The sequence below is a fragment of the Fusarium musae genome, chromosome 3 (genome assembly GCF_019915245.1).
Source record: "Fusarium musae strain F31 chromosome 3, whole genome shotgun sequence".
NCBI classification, from domain to species: domain Eukaryota; kingdom Fungi; phylum Ascomycota; class Sordariomycetes; order Hypocreales; family Nectriaceae; genus Fusarium; species Fusarium musae.
The window spans coordinates 4,270,708-4,293,109 of record NC_058389.1 but is presented as its reverse complement, the minus strand read 5'-3'; the positions used below and the strand labels follow the sequence as shown (position 1 = coordinate 4,293,109).

Below are 22,402 nucleotides of genomic sequence, written 5' to 3'. Positions count from 1 at the left end.
GTCTTCCCGACAATTGCCGCCTCTAAACATCGGCACATGTCAATGAATCATCCAATTACTGTTGCTGTAGGGCGCGCTTAAAGATGGGCCGGAGCTCGACGCCGGGGTCTTTTACAGTGGCTATGGCGCATTAGACCTGCATATTCGGAGGCCGCGGCTGTAGTAGAATAAATTGGTGTGAGTTGGACCCTTTTTTGACTCCGCACTCACGGCGCCGTATACCGGGTGCGGAGGCGGAGGCGGAGGGCCGGAGGTACTGTACATGCAGTACAGCACAGTCAGTTTGACTAACAGTCAGACTAGGAGAAACTCTAAGATTTGTTCTTGTCAACTTCTTCTTTGAGTAATACCCTTTCTAGTCATTGACTCTCTGGGAAAAGACCTATAATTACCCGTTCCCCTCTCTTTTTCACTCCAACTCTCCAACTCCCCAACTCAAACCATACCCTTATACCCCCGCCACCTTGTCTTTTTACTTCACACCACAACTTCACCATGACCAACGACTCCTCCAACACTGGTGCCGCCTCCAATGGCGAGGCCAAGTCCTCCTTCACCGTCAAGGCCGGCCTCGCCCAGATGCTCAAGGGCGGCGTCATCATGGACGTCACAAACGCTGAGCAGGCCCGCATCGCCGAAGAAGCCGGCGCCTGCGCCGTCATGGCCCTCGAGCGAGTCCCCGCCGACATCCGCAAAGACGGCGGCGTAGCCCGCATGTCAGACCCCGCCATGATCAAGCAGATCCAAGAAGCCGTCACCATCCCCGTCATGGCAAAGGCCCGCATCGGTCACTTTGTCGAGTGTCAGATCCTCGAGGCTCTTGGTGTCGACTACATCGACGAGTCTGAGGTCCTCACACCCGCTGATGACGAGAGCCACGTTGAGAAGAGCACTTTTGGTGTTCCGTTTGTTTGTGGGTGCAGAAACCTCGGTGAGGCGCTGCGACGAATTGCAGAGGGCGCTGCTATGATCCGAACAAAGGGCGAGGCTGGCACCGGCGATGTCGTCGAGGCCGTGCGACACATGAAGACAGTCAACAAGCAGATCGCACAAGCCAAGGCCGCGCTCGCAGAGGGCGGCATCATCCGCATCCGCGAACTCGCCCGCGAGCTCGAAGTCGACGCCGAACTCCTCCGCCAGACCGCAGAGCTAGGCCGTCTGCCCGTCGTCAACTTCGCCGCCGGCGGAGTCGCCACGCCCGCTGACGCCGCGCTCATGATGCAGCTCGGCTGCGACGGAGTCTTTGTGGGAAGCGGTATTTTCAAGTCGGGCGACCCTGCGAAGCGGGCCAAGGCCATCGTGCGTGCGACTACACACTACAAGGATGCCAAGGTGCTGGCTGAGACTAGCACGGGGCTTGGCGAGGCTATGGTGGGAATTAACTGCGATAGCATGAAGCCTGAGGAGAAGCTTGCTGGACGAGGATGGTAGAGAGTAAAAAGAGGTGTTTTGTTTTTTGGCGTTGATGAGGATTCAACATGAAAAAAGGAAAAAGAATAGGGCAAGGAAAATGAAGATACCTAGTTGACAAGATCAACTCGGCTAGATAAAGTATGCATGGACGATATAAGCGGGTGTTTCAACACCATAATTGATAACAAATTTCTCCCATTTTTCTCTGCTGTAATGAGTACCCGTGTATTGTGACAAGTCGTTGTTCCCATCGCAACATGTAAAAAACAAACCGTTCTTGTCTATCTCTATGCTGTCTAGGTCGAACCCCAAGGTGCGTTGTATATAATGCCATCCAACGATGCCAAAATGCCACCATTTGGAAAATTGCACTTGAAATCCCAAATTACCTGATATAGCCGTATATAGGCAAAAAAGAACCATGTTACCGATCGAAACGAAGGATCAGTATCGCTTCCTCTTGACCTTTCTACCGCCCCCTTCATCTTCACTCTCTTCATTCTGAGGTCTCTTCGCACCCTTGCCACTCAGACGACTAGCAGCATTTCGCTTCTTGTCATTGCCAGCTTTGTTGTTCTCCTTGCGCTGCGTCTCACATTAGTACTCACTTCTTAAAATCATGGCCATATACTTACGACAAGCTCGGCAACTGGAGAGTTGGTGATTCGGGAGAGCCACGATGAGCGTAGAGCTGAGTGAATCAAAACCTTGTTGTCCTAGTCAAATTAGTTGTTGGTTGTCAAATCAAAAGGGGTGGCTTACTCGAAAAGCGCTCACGAGGCGTTCCTAACGCTCTCCAAAACTAGCGAACTGCTCCCACTGACACTCGGCATTACTCCAAAGCGGAACATAGTTCCGATCCTGCTGCGATAAAATGGCTGAGTCCTATAACTGTGGTTAGCAGAGACCAAGTAAACGCAATAAATGGACTTACGAGAATCTTGGAACTGAGAATCTCAATCTCAATGTTGGACAACTGACGATGAACGACATTCTTCCACTGCTCATTCACAGGAGGCATCCTATCCAGAGGAGGTTCGATCTGGTGATCAAGCATATCAGACGGCTCAACAGAAAGTCCAACACTCTTTCGATAGGCCTTGACTTCCTCAACCCACTGAACAGCAAGCTTCGACCCCATCTTCGTTCGCCACCCCCTAGGATTCGACCAGTCCACAATAGCCATGAAGAGTTCCTGCACACGAGCGCGATACGCTTCGTTGGTTCGGGGGAATGTGGGATCCATTTCTGGCGGTGTAACTGTGACCTCATGGTGTGCGAGGGAGAGGAAGAGATTGCCTATTTGGCGAGCTTGGACTGGGTTGGTGATGTAGCCCTGATATTCGTGAGTGAAGTGCTGCAGCTCTGAGAGGAGTGATTGTTGCTCTAGAGTGTGGGGGCTGATGTTGGCTGGGTTGGTTGGGATCTTGTGACGGGTTGGTTCGCTGGGAGCAGGACCCTTGCGAGGTGCCCCTTGAGAGGGGGGTACGCGAGGTTGAGGTACTGGGAAGGGCGGGTGAGATACTTGCCCAGGGAGAGGTTCATGAATTTGGTTGTTCATAGAGAACAAGAGTTGCTGCTGAGGGTATTGAGTTTGTCTCATCCGACGTCCGCCAAGACCAGGTTGTCGTACTGCAAAGGGCTGCATTTGCTGAGGCTGCATTTGTTGAAGGGCCGTCTGATCATAGAATGGCTGACCCATCGGAACAGGGTAGGCCTGAGGCTGGTTATTAAGAGGTGGATATGGCTGTGTCTGAAATGACTCGGGCAAGTAGTCCTCAGGATTCATAGGTGAAGAAAACTGAGTCGCAGGTGTGACGGCTGAAGAGACAGGAAGTTGACTATCATCGTCGGTGATAGTACTGCCATTGTTGTGGGGACCACTCAACTGTGCATCGGACCCTGAAGAAGCTTGAGTCCGAGCATTTTCAGCGTTATATGCCTCCATGAACTCCTTATCAAAAGGGTTAGAGGCTAGGAGAGCCTCGCTCGCGATTCCATGTTGGGCACGAGGGTTCTGAAAGGCGGTGTTGAGACCCGTGAGCATATCTACCTTTGTATCTTCATCAACTTCCTCAGTAGCATTGCCATCCATGTGATCATTCAGACGCTGGTCAAAGTTCGTGTCGGTAATAGAGTCAAGAAGGTGTTGAGTGTCTTCATAAGACATGTCTGCCATGTTGGGCGATGAAAACGAGTGAACGGGTGAGATCAGACGGAAGTACTAAGTGGTGGTTGAAGTGAAGGTTGAGTGGGGTGAAGGAAGAAGAATTATATATTGATGGAGATTTGGATTTATAGTCGCCTGAGAATGGTTGCCCCGTTGATTTGGACTACAATATAAAGAAGCGTGAGAGACGCTTGTTGCAGTGCTAGGGTGCAGGATGGCTTGGAGCCCAGTGGAAGCCTCTCTCTAGGCATTATTCTAGCACCTATAAACAAAGCAGACTGTCTATCAAAGAACCAATCAAAATCTAGAGCAAAGATTACCAGCCTTCTGTCTCTTTGCTCACATGCACAGATATCGAGTATGCTAGGCTTTGTCACCTCTTGATCAATGATTGGACTTTGTTGTCCTGACAGGTGGCAGCCTGCGAATAACGCCAAGTGCTCCTCCAGCGTCTTTCAGTAAATAGTAAACCTGAAAAAATTCTGATAGCCTTGCTTCGACTTGGAAAATGAACTGGAGACTGCTGTTATATTGTCCGCCCCTTTGTGCGGCATCTTCAAGAAATGGTTGAGGCAACTAACAGACGTAGCAAGTCAGTTGCAGCAGTATTATTCTATTTGAGAGCTTATTATCTTGTTGATTGCTACCAGTGACATGGGGTTGGGTTTTCTAATAGCTTAGCTCACTTCAAACACTCTTATTGTTCTCTGATTTGGGGTGAACAAACCGACAGCCCAGTGAGCCCAGTGAGCCCACAAAGACTTCAGCCTGTTCAGGATCCAGAGAGGCGATACCCAATTATGAGTATGGCCAAGAAAAGAAGTCAACTAGAATAATGGAAGGGAAGAAAATCCAAAAAGCTAAAGAAACAAATATGAACGTCTTCAAACTGGTGGTATTAGGGCTTCTAGAGCTAGTCGCTGCAGCTGAAAGACGACAGATCAAAAAGGAGAGCAAATGTGACAATAGCTTAGCCAATAACAATCCTGTTTTTATTGACCAAAGAAAAAACAGATGTGTTTCCAGCATGTAGGTACCTTTCAGGATACGTACGCAAAGAAACGGGAGCCTGCATGGTACCTCCATAAGGCAGTTAGTTGTACAAACATCTGAACAAAGCACCCATGCATAAACACACTCAGCCTCTTTTTACTCTCTTTGAGGATTTCCAGGTGTGATCTGCACAGTTGTAATACGTGTTGTTACTGGAATGGCTATCAGAGTACGATTCCATGGATGAACTTGCAGAGGGTGTTCACGCTCATATGCGTCGTGCACCCTTTGAGCCATACCATCGGGCTCCCCAAAGGACAAGAGAAAGTCATTACACTTTTTCACCAGTGTAAAATCTGATACCAAACAACAGACAGAAACACTATAGGTCGCAAATAACTAGGCATCCACTTTAGTCCCTCGGCTTCGTCGCTTTCAAGCAGAGCACCAAATAAATAGACCAGCCTCGCTCTTCCTACAGATATTCACCAGATACCACAGACATCGATAAGCAAGCTCAGCAGTTACTTCTCATTCAAGAGCAATACCATAGTCCTGACATCCACTAAACACCCATCTCCCATCCCTCCTCAGAAGCGTAAACGCATTCACACCATCATGTTTAGGCACCCCATTAATCTCAACCACAAAGGGCGCCCAAACCAATGCAATATCACCGTGTTTTCGGACCTGAATATCATGTAACTTCTCTTGAATAGTAATACCACTCTTGATCATACCCTGCAGACGAACGATGGACTGCTCCATAGTCATAGGAGCTGGGTCAGCGGGTGGTCGATATAAAGTCACACCAGCGCTGGGAAGAAACCATTGTTTGAGGACGTCCCAGTCAGGATGGGAGAAGTCGTCTAGAAGAGCGTTGATGGGCTTCATGATTTCTTGGGTGAGAGCTGCCTCATCATCTGGGTTCGGTGTTTCGAGGGACCGCTCTGTTGAAGCTAGACCTGATACCTTCCAACATCCATCAGTGTAGGCTAGTCCAAGGATGCCCTTCTTGTGACTGATGATAGTACCATCATCGGCACGGATAGACCACCCGCTCCAAACTGCAGCGAGCTTCTCGTGAATGAAGATTTCTTGGGGTTCGTCTATGGCCCATTCAAGATGACCCTTTTGCTTTGTGTCGCTGAGGAATAGCTCTCCTAGTGTCGTCTGCTCGATAGTATCTGGGGTGGACTGTATGACGTAAGAGGTCTCGAGAAGGTGGTTGCGGGCATCTTGGAGGTTTTGGGACGAGATGTTGAAGAAGTCGGTTAGAGCGGATAGAACAGCTACCTTGGTGTCTTGAAAATCGCCCATAATGATAGAGATTCTACTATGGATTTAGCTGGGTGATTTTAAAGGATCAGAAAGAAGAGACGTCGAAGGAATGCAAAGGTGACAGACAGGCTGTGAGCTCTAATAAGCACACTGGACAAGAGCATGTCTGGGCTATAGGCTATCCATTTACCCTGGTTCCCATAGACACTCATACTATTCTAGAAATAGGCAATTTTTGGTTAATTCTATTTACGCTCAAATAACAATCTATCATGTACAATATCACAGGGAAGAATAAGCATTGAGCGCCAATTGACCTCCCAAATGAGCATAAAGCACATTCCCACTCGCGATCTTGCCCGTCTTGATCAAATCCATCATCCCCGCCAAACTCTTGCCCTCATACACAGGATCCGTGATGAACGCCTCAGTCGCAGCGCCAAACTTCATCGCCTCAATAGTCGTCTCGTCAGGGATGCCGTAGATCTTGGCGTTGTAGTTGGGGTCCAGGATCACGTCGTCCGCTGTGATGTCGTCCTCGCTGAGGCCGATCTTGGCAGCTGTCGACTTGGCGATGCGCAGGACTTGGTCGAAGGTCTGCTGTACTTTGCCGGAGGCGTCGATGCCGATGATTTTACGCGCGGGAGAGCCGTTCTTCTTCTGGGCGAGCTTGAAGCCGGCGATCATGCCGGCGAATGTAGAGCCTGTTACGGCGCATACGATGATGGTGTCGAAGAAGATTCCGAGCTCCTTCTCCTGCGCTTCGACTTCAAATGCCCAGCGTGCGAAACCTAGACCGCCGAGGGGATGGTCTGAAGCTCCAGCAGGGATATAGTATGGCTTGCGACCACTGCTCTTGAGCTCATCTGTGAGCTTGGCGAGAGTAGTCTTGTGCTCGATACCGAATGTCGAGGGGTCAAGTCTCACATCACCGCCCATGAGCCGCGACAGCTGAATGTTGCCGACCTTTTCATAGCCGGGGTCTTCCCAGTCAACCCAGTGTTCTTGGACGGTGGCGGCTTTGAGACCGAGCTTTGTGGCGACGGCGGTTACGGCGCGGGTGTGGTTGGACTGGACGCCGCCGATGGAGACGAGGGTATCACAGCCTTGGGCTTGGGCCTCAGCGGCGAGGTATCTATTTTTCGATTAGATGTGCTATGAGTGAGTTTGAGAGAGCGACTTACTCTAGCTTTCGGACCTTGTTACCACCGTAGGCGAGACCGGAGTTGCAGTCCTCGCGCTTTGCGTAGACATTGACCTTTCCACCGAGAGCAGCGGATATTCTGGGGAGGGGCTGAAGAGGCGATGCGCCAAAGAGAAAGTTCTCTCGGGGGATGCTAGCAAAGGGTTCGGGAAGAGTAACAACAGTCATTTTGTCTTGTACAACACAATACAATAGAATTGGATATCAAAAGCAATCTACAACCTCAAAGCCAAGGGAATCGTCTCGATAATAAGGCATCTTGACCTTGGACCCCTCCGTTGCCGGCATCGCGGGGCACGAATGGCATGGTCCACTCTGAGAGCCAAGACATTGACATTGGGGTTAGTGATTGGGTGACTTGTGTTGTAGGGCGCAAGGGACACGAGGGGTAAAAACATGTCATTTGCTCTTTGGCGTGCGTTTGGAAGAGCGAGTCAGTAGAAGAAGTGTAGTCGGTGGTAAATGTAGCTTCCGAGTCGGCGTCGGCGGGGGGAGGCATATCGTGGGTTATCCATCGTGGTGAGATAAGCTAGAGAGGGTGATAAGTCGGGAGAGATTCGGGGAACTGGCGAGTATAGTGGGTTTAAATGGAGGACTAGAGATAGTGATTGGAATTAGTTACTGGTGATTGTTGCAACTAGAAATGCTGCGTTAGGCTGATGGGAGTGGGTAGCCACTTATCCTCGGTCTAACTTACACTAGACGTGCTATGATAGGGGACCAGCTACATTGTAGGGCGTATATTACATTGCTGTCAAGATCGGTATACAGTTCTGATACGAATTACATCTCGCATTCTTTGTAAAGCTGATTCTTTATCTACCTAGTGTACCCTCAGCGAGAGTGCGGTACAAGTCTTTGTGGTTGATCTGTTGGCTTAGACTTTTGGCCACATCATGGTTGTTCCAAGACCAACCCATCATGACAAAGACAGACAGCAGCTTCGGACTTGATGTGAACAGTCATCTTAACTCCGTGCTCTCATTACCTGAACACAAGGCAATCGCTTATAACACGCAATTCAACGCATCTGAAATAGCTGTGATGTTGTCTTCTGGGAGCGTATCCCGAGTCTCTCATTGGTCATGACGAGGTTGGAAGAATGCCAAGACTTTTTCAATTTCCTAATTGGGACAGCTTCAGCATGATTCAGTTCAGAATCCGACCACGACCAATAGTTTGTATAACGCCATAAAATGAGATTTTGGGTATAAAACATGCAGAATATCTCTCTCTATAGTATATATAAGCCAAGAGGATTCTTCATTCTCAACCCTTTCAGCTCCTGCGTTCCCAATATTCCATATTCTCCAACCGTCTTTTCATCATCACCATCATCAAAATGCCATGCCAAAAGAACCAAAAGTACTCATCTACCATCCCTTCAAGAGACATGTCTCCCCTCCCAGATTTCTGGCTCCCAGTCTTCTGGAAGAACCAATTCCGCACCACTATCGAACTACCCACCGGAGAGAAATACCCCCAAGTCCAAGGCAGCACAGCCATCATCACCGGTTCAAACACAGGTCTTGGTTTCGAAGCTTCAAAACAGCTCCTCTCTTTAGGTCTGTCTCATCTCATAATGGGAGTTCGATCTCTTGAAAAAGGCAAAGTTGCTGCTGAGAAGTTGAAAACCATCGCACCATCTGCTAGGATTGATGTTTGGCAGCTTGATATGCAATCTTATGATTCTGTCCAGGCTTTTGCTAAGAAATGTGACGCTGAGCTTTCTCGCATTGACTTTGTTATTCTTAACGCTGGTCTTTCACCTAATAACTTCGAACTTGTGCCTAGCACAGGTCATGAAGTTGGTATTCAGGTCAACCACCTCAGCACCGCTCTTCTCACAATCCTTCTCATCCCCATCCTCAAGACCAAAACTTCAGGCCACGGACCACCTCGTCTTACAATAGTAAACTCTCTTACAGCTCATCTCTGCAAATTCCCAAACAAAGATGAACGCCCACTCCTCGCATCATTCGACGACCCGAAGATCACACCATGGAGTTCCCAAGAACGATATGGTGTGTCAAAACTTCTGAACCAACTCTTCCTCGTACGATTTTGTGAAGAGGTTGATCCAGATGATGTGATTATCAACATGGTTGATCCAGGACTCACAAAGGGTACTGGCCTTGGAGGTCATCATGAAATGGGTGGTGTTGCTGGGGCGCTTGCTGGGGCCTTCTTTGCGATTTGTGGAAGACCTGTTGATAGAGGTGCTGCAAGCTATACTAATGCTGTCTATGGACATGGAAAGGAGTCTCATGGGTGCTTTTTGATGAGTTGTGAGATTGCACCGTAAGTTGATTCTTGATCAGCGTGGATTTGGATTACTAACTGGGCTTTAGGTTGGCAGGTTGGTTTTATACACATGGTGATGTTTTGGTTGATCAGGTTTGGAACGAGACACTGGAGGAGTTGGACTTTGCAGGTGTCAAGAGCATTGTTTCTGGCTTATGATTTTCGATCTGTGTTGGATCACCACTGATTTAAGCCAAGCGGCGTAAAATGGATATCCAAGTCCTCTCTCAGCTTTTTCTTACAGTTATATTCTACTTTCTGAGACTTGTGATTAATTTTACTATCAACCATGAAGATTCAAATAATTAAATCATATCCCATGTCAAATGTGGCTTGAGATGTTCTTATATGGTTTCCACAAGTTAGGCGCTCGGAGTTAATAAGCCCGAAATCCGTGATGACATCGGCAGCAAATGAGCTGACACACTTAATCTAACGTTGACTTAACGACCTGTTCACTTCAGGATCTTGTAAAAATCAACTTATGCGATCTACGGGTTGCATTTCTCACGTCAAGTCATGCTAAAATCGAACCAGCAGTCGTCTCGCAGTAAGATCTCTCCCAGCCAGCTATCACATATTGACTAACCTAAGTAGACCAAAGCTTCACATTCATCGCCCAGACACCATCAAAGAAATCCAAAGAGAATCAAAGACTTGTCAGAAGTCGTGCACGATCTAACTCAGCTCGAAAAGATCAAGGTCGGGTCACATCATGGATATTAAACCAAAAGGAAGCACGCATGACATTACAGGTTCCTGATGGTACTATACCAGGCCGCGTTGGGACGAACTTCTCTTTACTTGATTTCCCCGAGCAATTGCAGCCATATATGGAAAATGACATATTTCGATGTCAGTCCCTCTCTCTTGAACTTGTTATACGAGCTAATATCAAGGAGCTTTTCACGGGATGAGAGGATCACTATATCCTCCCGAAATATGTCTCCAAGTTGATGAGATGAAATCATCCTGGACTACAAACCTCCTAGTCGACCAAGTATACTTCCACTCTATAATGTTCTCGGTAGAAGCATACTTCGACATGCTTCTTGGACGAGACTATGGTAGTCTTGCAAATTTTCACTTTTTGAAAACGCTCAGGCTTCTTCAGGCACGAATAAATAATCCTGCAGACCCAACGTCTATTTCAGATGCCACCATCATGGTAGTCGTTATTCTGGGTCTGGCAGCTGAGATGATAGGTGATCGGACAGCGGCTGAGAATCATGCTGCTGGGATGGCGAGGATAGTGGATTTAAGGGGTGGACTTGAGATGTTGAGGTTTGATAATCCCAGATTACCAGCCAAAGTTTGCAGGTAAGTGCTTATATCCGTTTATGCGGACAATATCTAACATCTGGTAGAGTCGATATTGGTCTAGCCCTTCGCTTCGGCTGCAAGCCTGTATTCTTCAACAAAGACATATCCTGGAATCCATATCTTTCAAGCCAAAATTTACTCCGTCATAAAAAGAAGTATCCGGATGCGAGCCACGATATGAAAGCCTTTTTGAAAAATCTTGATCCTAGGTTATCAAACGTGTGGAGAGATTTCGAAGAGTTCGCAAAGCTCAGCAACATCGCCAGCCAAACTGGTCGAAAACTTCAACCCAACATCTTTAGCGAAGCCATGGTGTCGATTCTTTACCGACTACTCGCTCTGTCTCCAGAATCAGCTTCAGAAAACGCTTTTCGACTTGGAATGATGACGTTCGCTGCAAGTATCTTCTTCAGATGGAGAGATATGAAGCAAAGACAAGCATATCTGGATGGGTCCTTCAGGGACGCGTTAATGGAGTTGAAGAAGGCTACAACTCAGCTGCCCACTGCTGTTTTTCTGTGGCTTCTGGTGGTTTGGAGAATAAGTTCTGTACAAATTGGTTGTGATGAAGCCATTGACGAGTGGTTCTTAGAAGTCATGGATGGCTTGGGGATATGTGCATGGCCAGAACTGCATGTGGCATTGAAGTCTGTTCTCTGGATCGATTGCTTGTTCGATGCACCAAGCAAACGAATTCTTATGCCTATTCTGGAGGAGGCTGCTGAAAAAGGGACGAAGGCTGATCCATGGGTTGCTGGTCAACAAAATCTCGTGTCCTCTTAGGAATTCTCCTATTGAATTTAAGTTCTATATGGCTCCTTTATTTTCAAGCCACCCTGGCTTCTCAGCTTCATATGTTCCTGAACAAGCAGCTTCAACACACCCAGCCAGACTACCAAAGTACATCCCCCTCCCTGTAAGGCCCGGCCCATAATGGGCATATTTCCCAGAATTCGTCATGATTGTCTTTGCCGTCGTTGGGATCACAGGCTCTGTTACCATGCACCAGCAAATATCTGTCAATATCTGCACCCCGAAATCCTCTAGTTGGGCTACAAGACCTGCTTGTTCAGCGAGTTTATACACTGATCGACCGCACGTAACGATAAGGGATACTCTAGAGGCTTTTCGTCGCCCTTTGCAAAGATTTGCGAGTTTTCGTATCTCGGTGAGGGAGAAGTGTGGGTTGCCCAGTGATACTAGGTCGATGGGTTGGTTTGCTGGTGCACTGTTGAGCTTATCCCAGCATATTCCCAAATCACCCAGCTTGACTTCAGCAGAGGTGGATCCAGGGGCGAGCACTGTCTCAAGCGTCTGTGCCTCTGGCGTAATGCCCACGATGTGAAACATTGGGGCACTCGATATCGTGGCAAAAGCCGCACCGAAGGCCTTCAGGTCATCTGTTGAGAGACCAAGCCTCTCAAGCCCTGTTATCACAGGGATTCGGCTGGTCGATAAAGTTCCAACATAGTATCCCAGTAATGGTGGAAATGAATCATCAAGTCTTGTCGTGTCCTCCAGCCCCACGATCTTTACACAAATAGAGGCCAGTCGATTGATACCGAGATGAGGGCCTCCTCTGGGCGCCCTCCCTGTCAGAGCAATCGAGATGTCCAGAAAGTCTGGGTACTTCATGGTTCGCGCCCCCAGAACACTATTCGCATAAACAACGGCATTCGACTCTGCCCAAGCAATCTGCTCACCAAGCTTAGGTGCACTCTCAAGCTGATAAGGTGCGCACGTAAATGTCGGTCTAGCTCCCATGTCTGTATATGCTTTTCCGAGCGCATCGGCTGCTTCTCCGAAAGTAGTATCGACACCAAGAGCCCGCCAGCGCTGTTGGTCAACTGATAAAGAGTTGAGTGTCGTTGGAATTCGGACTTTACCGCCCCAGTCTCGAAGCCTTTTAGCCAGAGCGAGCGTTGCAGGACCAGTGTAGACGCACCCGTCGACGTGGACTTGTGTTACATCCATAAGACGTGTTGCGCCTAGGAGGTGCGCCATGCGGAGGACGATTCTGATAGCGACGCGTGATGCGTCGCCGTAGTCTCCTCTTAGAAGTTCCTGATCCAGTGTTGAGAGCTTTATTCCCTCTAGAGCTGGTGTCGTTTCAAGAATAAGACCGCTCTCTGTGTCTATCACTGAACCTTTTCGGTGTTTTGACGGTGGGTGAGTGGACACATAACCATCGTCCACAAATATTGTTTGTCCACTCAGTCGAATGAGATGTCGAAAGTCTTCCTTGTCTAAAACCACGACGGGGATAGAATGGTCAAAGACTTCCTCTGCAATCATGACTCCAAGAGTAAGAATGTCCTCTCGTCTCTCAAAGATGATTGCCTCAGGAGCTTTGCCATTGAGCAACAGCTCAAGCATAACACCGCTACCTGTGCATGATCCTCGACCTCCCGGAATAGCGAGGACAGTGCCTTGGAGATTTTCTCCACTCAATGGATGGTGTCGGTCAATGATCTCACTGGTCTGGGGGTCAACGCCTCCCCAGAAGCTCAGCTCAAGATCACTCGCAAGGAGTTTGGCCGTGGCTCGACCTTGAACATAAGCCGTTCCGGTCCATGAAACCTCGTCAATGGACCCCATCATTTCTTTCCAGCAGTGAGTGTTTCACTTCAAACGAGAATTACCTGATAATCTGGATTAGTTACGCCACGGCTTACAGGCTGATGGCATGTTTCCCCTACAAATTTGTCCCGACGTCTCCCAACTCTTAAACACCATGAATAGAACTTACAAAATAGTAGACATGTCTAGGAAGAAGAAGCAATTTTTGTTTTATGTCAAAGAAAATGTAGATTCGGCCGGAATCTTCGGAATAGAGGAGACCAAGCACCACCAGCCTTCAAGCCTTGATCCTCAAACTTTTGGAGCAGTGCAATAACACGGAATAAGAGCACAATCGGCTTCAGATCCCATCCGCACTCGAGAAATAAGGATCAATAGGATATGGTCCTAAACAGGAAAGACAAAAATCCTTGTTGTCAGTTGTCGAACTGCGAAAAAAGAACAACTTATCAACCCCGCATTACGCTTATCTCCAACATCGTGGAACTAGCCGGCTCTGATCGGAAGGACAAGCCGACATGACGGTCCGTGACCCGATATTTCTTGCGTAACAGGTTGTGTAGAATTGTAATGCCAGATCGTGTAGAGTGAAGCATTTCACTGTTCGTGTCACAACTCTGGAGCCAAGCAAGGTATGCCAAGGAACCGGTAAAGGAAGCCATAATTTTGACCCCAAGCTAGTCAAAGGAGAGACCAAGAGTAGCTGATAAGAAGGATGGGATAACCAATCTATAGCAATAATAATTTGCCATCGAACATACTTGGTATGACAAGTCTTGCGTGTAAGTTCGAAATGGATATAGTTGGTCCAAGGTGTAGGTTAGGCCCAATGTCGCGGCGTAATCTTACAGCTTCTCGTATAAGAGAACCAGCAACACTAATAGACTGGTTAGAGCTGAGAGATTTAAGACATTATCTTATATGTAGAGTAACCCCGAATAGAAACCTATTCGAAGGAGCAATAGACTATAATGTTCCTGTGACAGTTTGTTCAGTGTGGGGTAACCGGGTAACCCAGCAGTTTTCATCCGTTTATATACGGGTTTTGTTATTCGCCGATCGATTTATAGACCTTCCAAATAGAGGCATTCCCCGTCTAGGTACGGATCACTATATCATGCCACTGACCTCTCCAAAAGAAGATCCTATCTCTGTTCTTATCTGACCAGACCATCCAGGTACCCCAGACAACACCCGACATCGGCCACTTGCGTCATTCCGCTCTTCTCCACCAATGTCCGAGCTCAATTGAACCCAAGCTCCCCTTCTGACTTATTCCCCAACCTCCACCCCAAAACTTTAAGCTACACGAACAAATCCGTTTTGTTTCCCCACGATGCGCATCGCAACAGTCGCCAGTTTCCTGGCATCGGCCTCTCTGGCCATTGCTTTCGATTGGCAGCAGGTTCTTGGAGATTATGACAAAAAGCCCTCCTCCGACGTCATTGCCAGCAACGACGATGCGCCCTCGTACCGGTCCGAGCTACTGAGCTTGCACAAGTCTCTTATTGAGACGTCCTCGGTTTCTGGAACTGAACATGATGTGGGAGTTTGGCTTGAGGGGTATCTTGAGAAAAAGGGATATACTACTTCGCGTCAGGAAGTTGAGCCTTTTGATAATACGCCGGAAGGAAAGCCGAGGTTCAATGTGCTGGCTTGGCGACAAGATGGAAAGAAGACTTTCGATCCCAAGGTCTGTGTGAGCAGCCACATTGACGTCGTTCCACCGCATATCCCGTATGGAATTGATGATGGTGAGGTTACAAAAGAGACCATGATCACCGGCCGAGGCAGTGTGGACGCCAAGGGTAGCGTTGCTGCTCAAATCACTGCGGTTGAGAACCTTATCGAGCACGGAAAGATCGATCCCCATAAGGTCGTCCTGCTATTCGTTGTAGGCGAGGAGGTCAAGGGTGATGGCATGCGCCGTTTCAGCGAGGCCATCGAGACCAAGGAGCTTCCATACAGTCTGGACGCTGTCATCTTTGGCGAGCCTACAGAGCTTAAGCTTGCTTGCGGACACAAGGGCATGCTGGGCTGCGACGTTACCACAAAGGGCTTCCCCGGTCACAGTGGTTACCCATGGCTCGGCAAGTCAGCCAACGAGCTGATGATTCGAGCCTTTGCTAAAGTGCTCGACACCGACCTTGGTAGCAGTGAGCTGTTTGGTAACACCACTGTCAATATTGGTCGATTCAACGGTGGCGTGGCCGCTAATGTCATTCCCGAGGAGGCCAAGGTTGGACTGGCTGTGCGAGTTGCGAGCGGAAAGCAGGCTGATGGACATGTCATTGTTCATGACAAGATCCAAGCCATCTTTGACGAGGTCGACAAGGATGCTTTCATCTTCGACTGCACCCACGGGTATGGACCTGTGGAAGCAAATTGCGATGTCGATGGTACGTACACCATTTCAAATTCTTGTGGGAGCGTCGCTGACAAGCTCAGGCTTTGAGAAAATCACCGTCAACTACGGAACCGACATTCCCAACCTCAAGGGTGACCACACGAGGTACCTGTACGGCCCAGGAAACATTCTTGTTGCACATGGCGCGAGGGAGAACTTGACCGTTGCTGATCTTGAAACTGCCGTTGAAGGGTACCAAAAGCTGATTCTTCATGCGTTGAAGCAATAAATAGAAACCCAATTTTCCGCTGCTCTAGTCTAATGTTGGATATGATAGCCCGCTTAAATGAAATATGACATCGTAAAACTGGCTTATGCACCAGTGATTTTAGCCCAGCGCTCAGGCAGGATCTTGCTAAAGTCAAAGTTGCCATCAGGTCCCTTCTCAATGGCGCCTTTCTCTGTGACCACGGCGTCAATGAGCTCCGCGGGAGTGACATCGAAGGCAGGGTTCCAGACGTTGATTCGCTGATCAGCGGTAGCAACGCGGACCTTGCTGCTCTCATCGACGGTACCATCGGGTTTGATCACAGCTCCTGTGACCTGTGTGAGCTCCTCCTTCTTTCTCTCCTCAATCTTGATACCATCGCCAGTCTCAGTCTCGAGGTCAATGCTGGTTGTGGGAGCAGCGACGATGAACTTGATTCCGTGGTGCTTGGCAAGAACAGCGAGTTGGTAGGTACCAATCTTGTTAGCTGTGTCACCATTGCGAACGACACGGTCAGCACCAACGATGACAGCCGCGATGTTCTTTTCTTGCTTGCGGTTGCGGAAGAGTGAAGCAGCCATGGAATCAGTGATGAGTGTGCTGGGGATGTTCTCAAAGACAAGTTCAAAGGCAGTGAGTCTGCTTCCTTGGTTGTAAGGTCGAGTCTCTGTGCAGAAGGCGTGCTGGAGGAGATCCTTGGACTGAAGAGTGCGAATTATTCCCAGTGCAGTACCGTGGCCAGATGTAGCGAGGGATCCAGTGTTGCAGTGTGTGAGGACCGAGATCTTCTTGTCAGAAGAGGCACCAGCTTGGGCACGCAGCCACTCAGCTCCATGGTCACCAATGGAGAGGTTGGTCTGGAGATCCTTCTCAAAGATCTTCTCAGCCTCTTCGATGAAAGCTGTGATAACCTGCTCCTTGGTAGCAGTGCTTCCAACCGCTCTTATGGTGGACTTGAGCTGGTTAATAGCGTTGGTCAAGTCGACAGCTGTAGGTCGGCTTTCTTTGAGATAGTCGAGAGCTTCCTCAATTTGAGAGATAGTATCCTCAGCGTTTGAAGCTGTGATGCTTCCATTGTGAAGTTCAACAGCTAGACCGAGAGCTGCTACGATGGCAATAGCTGGGGCACCTCGCACTCGCATAGTTGCGATGCTGTCAAAGGCCTCTGTTCTGTTGGAGACATCGTCGTAGTGAAATTCGTGAGGAAGACGGAGTTGATCGAGGACCTGGAGTTGGCCCCGAGTGTACTTGACAGCCTTGAGAGAAGACATGATAAAGAGTCAAAACGGTTGGGAATGAGAGAAATGAACAAGTTTAACAGGCTTATTAGTCGCAATTCCTTGACAAAATGTTGCCCCTCCAAGATTCTGCCGCCACCCCGCCGTCAAAATGAAAATAGCGTCATGACACCCAACCAATAACACAACGCAAGTGCACTCACCGCCTGGGACCGGACAAATGCCGCTTCCGGCGCATGAAGGACCCAGGAGGTACTTGTACGTCAACAGGGGTCTCCAATCGTTATCCACTGGAGCTCGTTCGGGACAGCTTTAGCGGTTAAACACCATCTCGATTGAGATCCGTACCTTGACTGTTTACTTGGACAAACAGCAATGACAAGTGCGCGCTCGAGCTGTTTGCCATGGAACAGCCATTCTCGACGTCAAAAGTGACTGGTGAGTACTGACCTTCTATGGCGTTTATTCCCCTGTAAACCTTAAGCCTCCCTTGAGTTGTCCGCTAACACGACACCTTGTCGCAAGTCGAGTACTTCGATCCTCACGATGTTTACAAGCTCCTCGCCCCGGGATTGATTCCTCGTTTGCCGTTGCGGAATCTGAACTGGCAATCGCATGCTGGACCTCTACGATCTATCGACACGCTTCACGTTGAGCTTCTTCAGGGGGATGGCCCTGGATCAGCTTCTTCTCCTCACACCCTTCGACGATCAGGGAGCACTCTCGACGATGGGTTTCAGCAGCAGAACTTTGGTGGTCAGGCGGCTTCTGCTGATCAGATAGACACGCAGTCTTTGCCTTCGAGGGCAATTGGGAGTCAACGACGACATCAAATTCCTGGTTTGCGACGGACACCGTATCTCAAGGTGCTACTGGTAAGATGCGACGACAATGAAACATACAAGACCTCCGTTCGTGCCGAAATTCGAGAATGGATCAAGACTCAGATACCGTCATCAAGCAACCCGAAACGAAATAGCAAACAAGAGAAGCACGATGCGTTCGATTACTTGATTCTACACGTTGTCCTTCCGAATACGGTGGCGTCGACGCAACCGAGGACCAGCTCTCGCTCACAGGAGAATTCAGAAAAGTCAGGTCCGCGATGGCGCACTGGCTCAACACCGCTACTCGAGAAGCTTCGGACCGACTTTTCTGGCCTTGGAAAGACAGCACCGGATCGAGTTGCACAGATCAGAATTGGAATCAATGATCTTCCGTATGATCAGCTGCCGAGAGTGGTTCCTGCGGTGCCGACAGGGTACTCGGAAGATGAGCACGATGCTGAAAATGCCTGGGCGGAGCTCATTGCCAAGTTCAAGAGCCTTATTCTCACCTCGTTCGACTTGCGCGTGACACAGTACGAAGAAGATATTAAAGAAAAAGACAGTCAGCGAAGTTTACCAGGATGGAACTTCTGTACTTTCTTCATCCTCAAAGAAGGCTTGGCAAGAGGCTTTGAGAGTGTTGGTCTAGTAGAGGATGCCTTGGTGGGATATGATGAGCTCAGTGTTGGACTTGACTCTGTTGTCAATGAGCAAGCTGATGAAGGTTCGCCAACGAGACACGGAGGCGCCATGCTCAGCTACACCGAGGACCTCAAGGAGATTGTCAAAAGCGCTCTCGCCAAAGCGCCAGGTGGAAACACAGAAGACGAAGAGGCTGTGGATCTTCAGTCGAATGAGACTATCAAGGAGCAGTTTGATGAGATACCCATCAGTGCCACCAAGAAGGCTTATAGAGACAAGATTCTGGCTAATGATGTCTCTGTGTTTGACTTCCGGTGCTATATCTTTGCACGACAGATGGCACTGCTCTTGCGGCTTGGAAACGCTTGGTCATCAAGGGATGATCTGCTCGACAAGTTGAAGGAGCAACAAGACTCTGTCTTGCATGGAGTCGCACCTCTAGCACCTCCACCAAAGCATACTGAGGAGACGGAAAATCTTGCAAGCCTGGGTGAGATATGTCGAAGGACTCTACAGTTCATCCCGGCAGTGTCGCAAATTATGCGACGAGACATTTTGACTGCTGTGGCATCTGAAAAGTCTGAGGAAGATGACTCTCCTATCGATCCCAATCTATCAGAAGTCATTGACAATGTAGTCGCATCATTCGCATTCTCAGTTGCTCAACAGATCCTTGCGCAAACAGCATCAAAATCCCTTCCCATTCCTCCCTCCACTCTTGCTCCTCCTCAAAGCCAGGAGCAAAAGTCCTCCATCCCTGAGCCCAAGACTATGATGCACCCTGCCCGAACTACGTCTCTTCATGTCTCAACAGGTCCAGCACCTGGGACTCGTCCTCCACTAAGCCCAGGTGTGTTCCCTGGGCCGGGCATGCCAAAAATCAACAATGATCAGGAATCACAATTTCTCAAGGCGGGTCTTGAGGATCTCGCTGCTAGACGCGCCGAGCTTTACATGCTGTCACGAAGTATCCTTGATGGCTTGGGTAGGAAGCGCGGGTGGAGTGATGGCTGGAAAGAGGCGCCTATTATCGCAGAAGCTGAGGCAGACTTTGAAGAGATCAGTCTTGATGATCAGCCTGCTACAAGTGGTACTTCAGAGGAAATACCTCCATTGGACGCTGGTGTCAACAACAATCTTCTTCAGACAGCCATTGACAACCCAGAGAATTTCTACCGTCTATATGAGATTCTCACAGACAAAGCCCTTCGACACTACACTGTTGCAAACCACGATCACGCTGTACAAGCAAGCATGGCAGATCTTGCTGTGCTCAACTTTTATCTCAAGGAGTATAGCACTGCTTCTTCCTATTTCTACCGAGCCACACCATTTTTTGGCGAGAGCGGTTGGACGTCACTCGAGTTGTCTATGCTTGTCATGTATCTCCACTGTCTCCGTGAGATGAAGTCAAAGGATGATTATGTGCGAGTTGCTCTGAAGCTATTGACGAAGTCTTGTGCGGCTGAAAAGGAGAGACTAGAGCAACGCTCAAAGAGAGTATCGAGGGTTGGTAAGCCCGAGCCTGTGGACGCAATGTCCATGAAGGGTGTTGTGGGTAACTTGTTTGACCTGGCTTCTTCGCTATCTTCACAAGTCAAGGTGCACTTGTCCAACTTCTTTACAAATATCGAACTTGCATGTGCTCCTGAGTATTTTGACAAAGAGGACAAATGCTCCTTGACTATCAATCTGTGGTGTTTGTTGCCGGACGAAATTAAGTTGGATGGGATAGATGTGCGAGCCACAGCCTCTGAGCCGGGGCCTACCAAGGAGCTGCTTTTCTCAAGGAAGGGAGACATTGTTTTACAGCCTGGGCAAAACAGCATCACAGTTGAATGCACAGTAAGTTCTTGAACCAAACTGAGAGATTATGCTAACAGCTTCAGTCTGTTATTCCTGGAAAATACAAGATAGATCATCTTGGACTTTTCTCGAGCAACCTCTTCCTTCACTTTGAACGCGACATCAACCAACCACCTCCACAAACTACTGATATCTTCAAGCATCCTGAGGTCGTCATCTTCCACCGAGATGGTGCTCTTGATGTGCATCTTGTAGCTACAAGACACACCTCCCTAGACAAGAACAACACATTGGACTTCACTCTCAACCCAGGCTGGAACTCGATCAAGAGTTGCGAGATCCGTCTCAGGCCCACTACTGGTGGCCTGCGGATGTTAACTCTTGAAGCCCAAGTTATCGACTCGGATGTCGAGTTTGCAAAGAAGCCCGAGGCGGGTGGTATCATCTACTTCAACAAAATCCCGGCTGAGTCAAGCGTCACTCTACGATTTCCTTACTCGGTTGAGCATGACATTGCGAATGTATCTGCTAAGGCCGACGTCGCATACACGCTTGAGTCGGGTCAAAAGTATACGTTTGCAAAGTCGATAATCATTCCCATCTCTCTGGCTTTGGGTGTCAACGTGCAAGATGTCTTCAAGCATAATGCACTTTACTCTCGGTTTAACGTGTCTACAGCGAGCCACAGTCCTCTTCGCTTGTATAAGAGCGAACTGATGCCCTCGGATCTGTTCGAATCCGAGTTTGGCGTTCCTCCTGCTGATACAACCATGGTGTTTTCGAAGCAACCCGCGACATTACTTTACCGCATAAAGAGGAAGACCAATGTCAGGTCGAGTAAGCGAGCGGCGAGAACTATGTATTTGAAACTCTATTACAACATTCTACAAACGGAGATCGAGGAGGCGCTTGTCAAGTCCATATTTGATGCTCTGAATGATCCTTCCTTGGCATCATTCTCGAAACTCATCACATCGCTGGTTGTGAGAGAAGCCAAGACCCTGCAGCCCATTGACCTCGAGCGAGCCGCACTTCTTGGCGCAGTGCCTACTGCCTTTCTAGCTGACGTTCCTTGGGATAAGTACTTTGCTGGCATTGGACGGGTACCTGGAACGCAAGTTGATGCAACAGAGAAGATATCGACTGCTATCAGGGAATGGCAAGCTTCCAATCCTCGAATTACCATTTCAGCAGCGCAGCCTGATAACCCCTGCACACTCCTCATCCCAGTTGAGATACCCTCACTGCCTATACTGCATACCGCGGATATTGAGCTGCAAACTCCGGTCACGGAATTAATGGATCAGAAACCGGGAGCTGTCCCAACTGTGGCTGTTAACCAGATGCTCGCTGCTACGCTGCATCTTAGATGGACGCAGATCTGGGACACTGAAATGCAACACAAGAAAGACACAGAGTATAGCTATGAAGTCGCAGCCGCAGGAGATACATGGCTTCTCGGTGGTCGTCGAAAAGGTCACTTTGTCATTCCAGGTTCAAAGAAGGACCCCCTGTCCTCAACATCCGACACAGAAGCTGAGATTCCACTTATCATGATTCCTCTTCGAGAAGGTTGGCTCCCATATCCTGGTATTGAGATCCGAGAGGTCAAAGATGGAGTAGAGAATCAGGCTCAGACTTGTGAAGTTGACTTTAGGAATTTGGGAGAGTCGATACGAGCCGTGAGTGAGAGGAAGGGTGTGACGGTTAGCTTGGATGCAAGCGGACCTGGAGGAGGACCGTTGGTGTTGGAGAGTGAAGAACCAAAGAGGGAAAGGGGAAGGATAGTTGCTTAGATCTAGGTGTATAATAATGAGTGTCATTTCGAATTGGGATCATATCAGCGTTGTCTTACTCCATCTATAGCACATCAAGTGAAGTCAGTTACCAAAAGTAGAGTTCCCAGGTAAAACCAGCCAATGAAAGCCTCGGAATCTAGCTCTAATTCTACAGCCGAGCAAAAAGACAACTTCTCAATATGTCGAGGAAGCAAAAACAGAGGGTTC

The 22,402-nt window shown here is 48.7% G+C and overlaps 10 protein-coding genes across 10 annotated transcripts; 5 read left to right on the top strand and 5 right to left on the bottom strand.

Annotated features, from left to right (window-relative positions):
• Positions 1 to 495: 495 nt before the first annotated feature.
• On the top strand, positions 496 to 1,431 carry PDX1 (pyridoxine biosynthesis protein; the record flags this gene model as incomplete). The annotated part of the gene is made up of 1 exon (XM_044822437.1): positions 496 to 1,431. The coding sequence occupies one exon, from the start codon at positions 496 to 498 to the stop codon at positions 1,429 to 1,431; it is 936 nt and encodes a 311-aa protein (XP_044683770.1).
• A 426-nt stretch (positions 1,432 to 1,857) lies between these two features.
• On the bottom strand, positions 1,858 to 3,592 carry J7337_004747 (uncharacterized protein; the record flags this gene model as incomplete). The annotated part of the gene is made up of 3 exons (XM_044822436.1): positions 1,858 to 1,998; positions 2,049 to 2,129; positions 2,348 to 3,592. The coding sequence occupies 3 exons, from the start codon at positions 3,590 to 3,592 to the stop codon at positions 1,858 to 1,860; spliced, it is 1,467 nt and encodes a 488-aa protein (XP_044683769.1).
• A 1,515-nt stretch (positions 3,593 to 5,107) lies between these two features.
• Positions 5,108 to 5,896, bottom strand: J7337_004746 (uncharacterized protein; the record flags this gene model as incomplete). The annotated part of the gene is made up of 1 exon (XM_044822435.1): positions 5,108 to 5,896. The coding sequence occupies one exon, from the start codon at positions 5,894 to 5,896 to the stop codon at positions 5,108 to 5,110; it is 789 nt and encodes a 262-aa protein (XP_044683768.1).
• A 243-nt stretch (positions 5,897 to 6,139) lies between these two features.
• On the bottom strand, positions 6,140 to 7,229 carry J7337_004745 (uncharacterized protein; the record flags this gene model as incomplete). The annotated part of the gene is made up of 2 exons (XM_044822434.1): positions 6,140 to 6,992; positions 7,042 to 7,229. 2 exons carry the CDS (start codon positions 7,227 to 7,229, stop codon positions 6,140 to 6,142), a joined length of 1,041 nt encoding a protein of 346 aa, XP_044683767.1.
• Positions 7,230 to 8,403: 1,174 nt separating this feature from the next.
• On the top strand, positions 8,404 to 9,524 carry J7337_004744 (uncharacterized protein; the record flags this gene model as incomplete). The annotated part of the gene is made up of 2 exons (XM_044822433.1): positions 8,404 to 9,362; positions 9,413 to 9,524. 2 exons carry the CDS (start codon positions 8,404 to 8,406, stop codon positions 9,522 to 9,524), a joined length of 1,071 nt encoding a protein of 356 aa, XP_044683766.1.
• Positions 9,525 to 10,530: 1,006 nt separating this feature from the next.
• On the top strand, positions 10,531 to 11,471 carry J7337_004743 (uncharacterized protein; the record flags this gene model as incomplete). Its single annotated transcript, XM_044822432.1, has 2 exons — positions 10,531 to 10,685; positions 10,733 to 11,471. 2 exons carry the CDS (start codon positions 10,531 to 10,533, stop codon positions 11,469 to 11,471), a joined length of 894 nt encoding a protein of 297 aa, XP_044683765.1.
• Positions 11,472 to 11,495: 24 nt separating this feature from the next.
• On the bottom strand, positions 11,496 to 13,286 carry J7337_004742 (uncharacterized protein; the record flags this gene model as incomplete). Its single annotated transcript, XM_044822431.1, has 1 exon — positions 11,496 to 13,286. One exon carries the CDS (start codon positions 13,284 to 13,286, stop codon positions 11,496 to 11,498), a length of 1,791 nt encoding a protein of 596 aa, XP_044683764.1.
• A 1,318-nt stretch (positions 13,287 to 14,604) lies between these two features.
• On the top strand, positions 14,605 to 15,904 carry J7337_004741 (uncharacterized protein; the record flags this gene model as incomplete). Its single annotated transcript, XM_044822430.1, has 2 exons — positions 14,605 to 15,667; positions 15,717 to 15,904. The coding sequence occupies 2 exons, from the start codon at positions 14,605 to 14,607 to the stop codon at positions 15,902 to 15,904; spliced, it is 1,251 nt and encodes a 416-aa protein (XP_044683763.1).
• Positions 15,905 to 15,987: 83 nt separating this feature from the next.
• MRI1 (S-methyl-5-thioribose-1-phosphate isomerase) lies at positions 15,988 to 17,154 on the bottom strand (the record flags this gene model as incomplete). Its single annotated transcript, XM_044822429.1, has 1 exon — positions 15,988 to 17,154. The coding sequence occupies one exon, from the start codon at positions 17,152 to 17,154 to the stop codon at positions 15,988 to 15,990; it is 1,167 nt and encodes a 388-aa protein (XP_044683762.1).
• Positions 17,155 to 17,525: 371 nt separating this feature from the next.
• J7337_004739 (uncharacterized protein) lies at positions 17,526 to 22,192 on the top strand (the record flags this gene model as incomplete). The annotated part of the gene is made up of 3 exons (XM_044822428.1): positions 17,526 to 17,559; positions 17,647 to 20,435; positions 20,480 to 22,192. 3 exons carry the CDS (start codon positions 17,526 to 17,528, stop codon positions 22,190 to 22,192), a joined length of 4,536 nt encoding a protein of 1,511 aa, XP_044683761.1.
• Between the last annotated feature and the right edge of the window lie 210 nt (positions 22,193 to 22,402).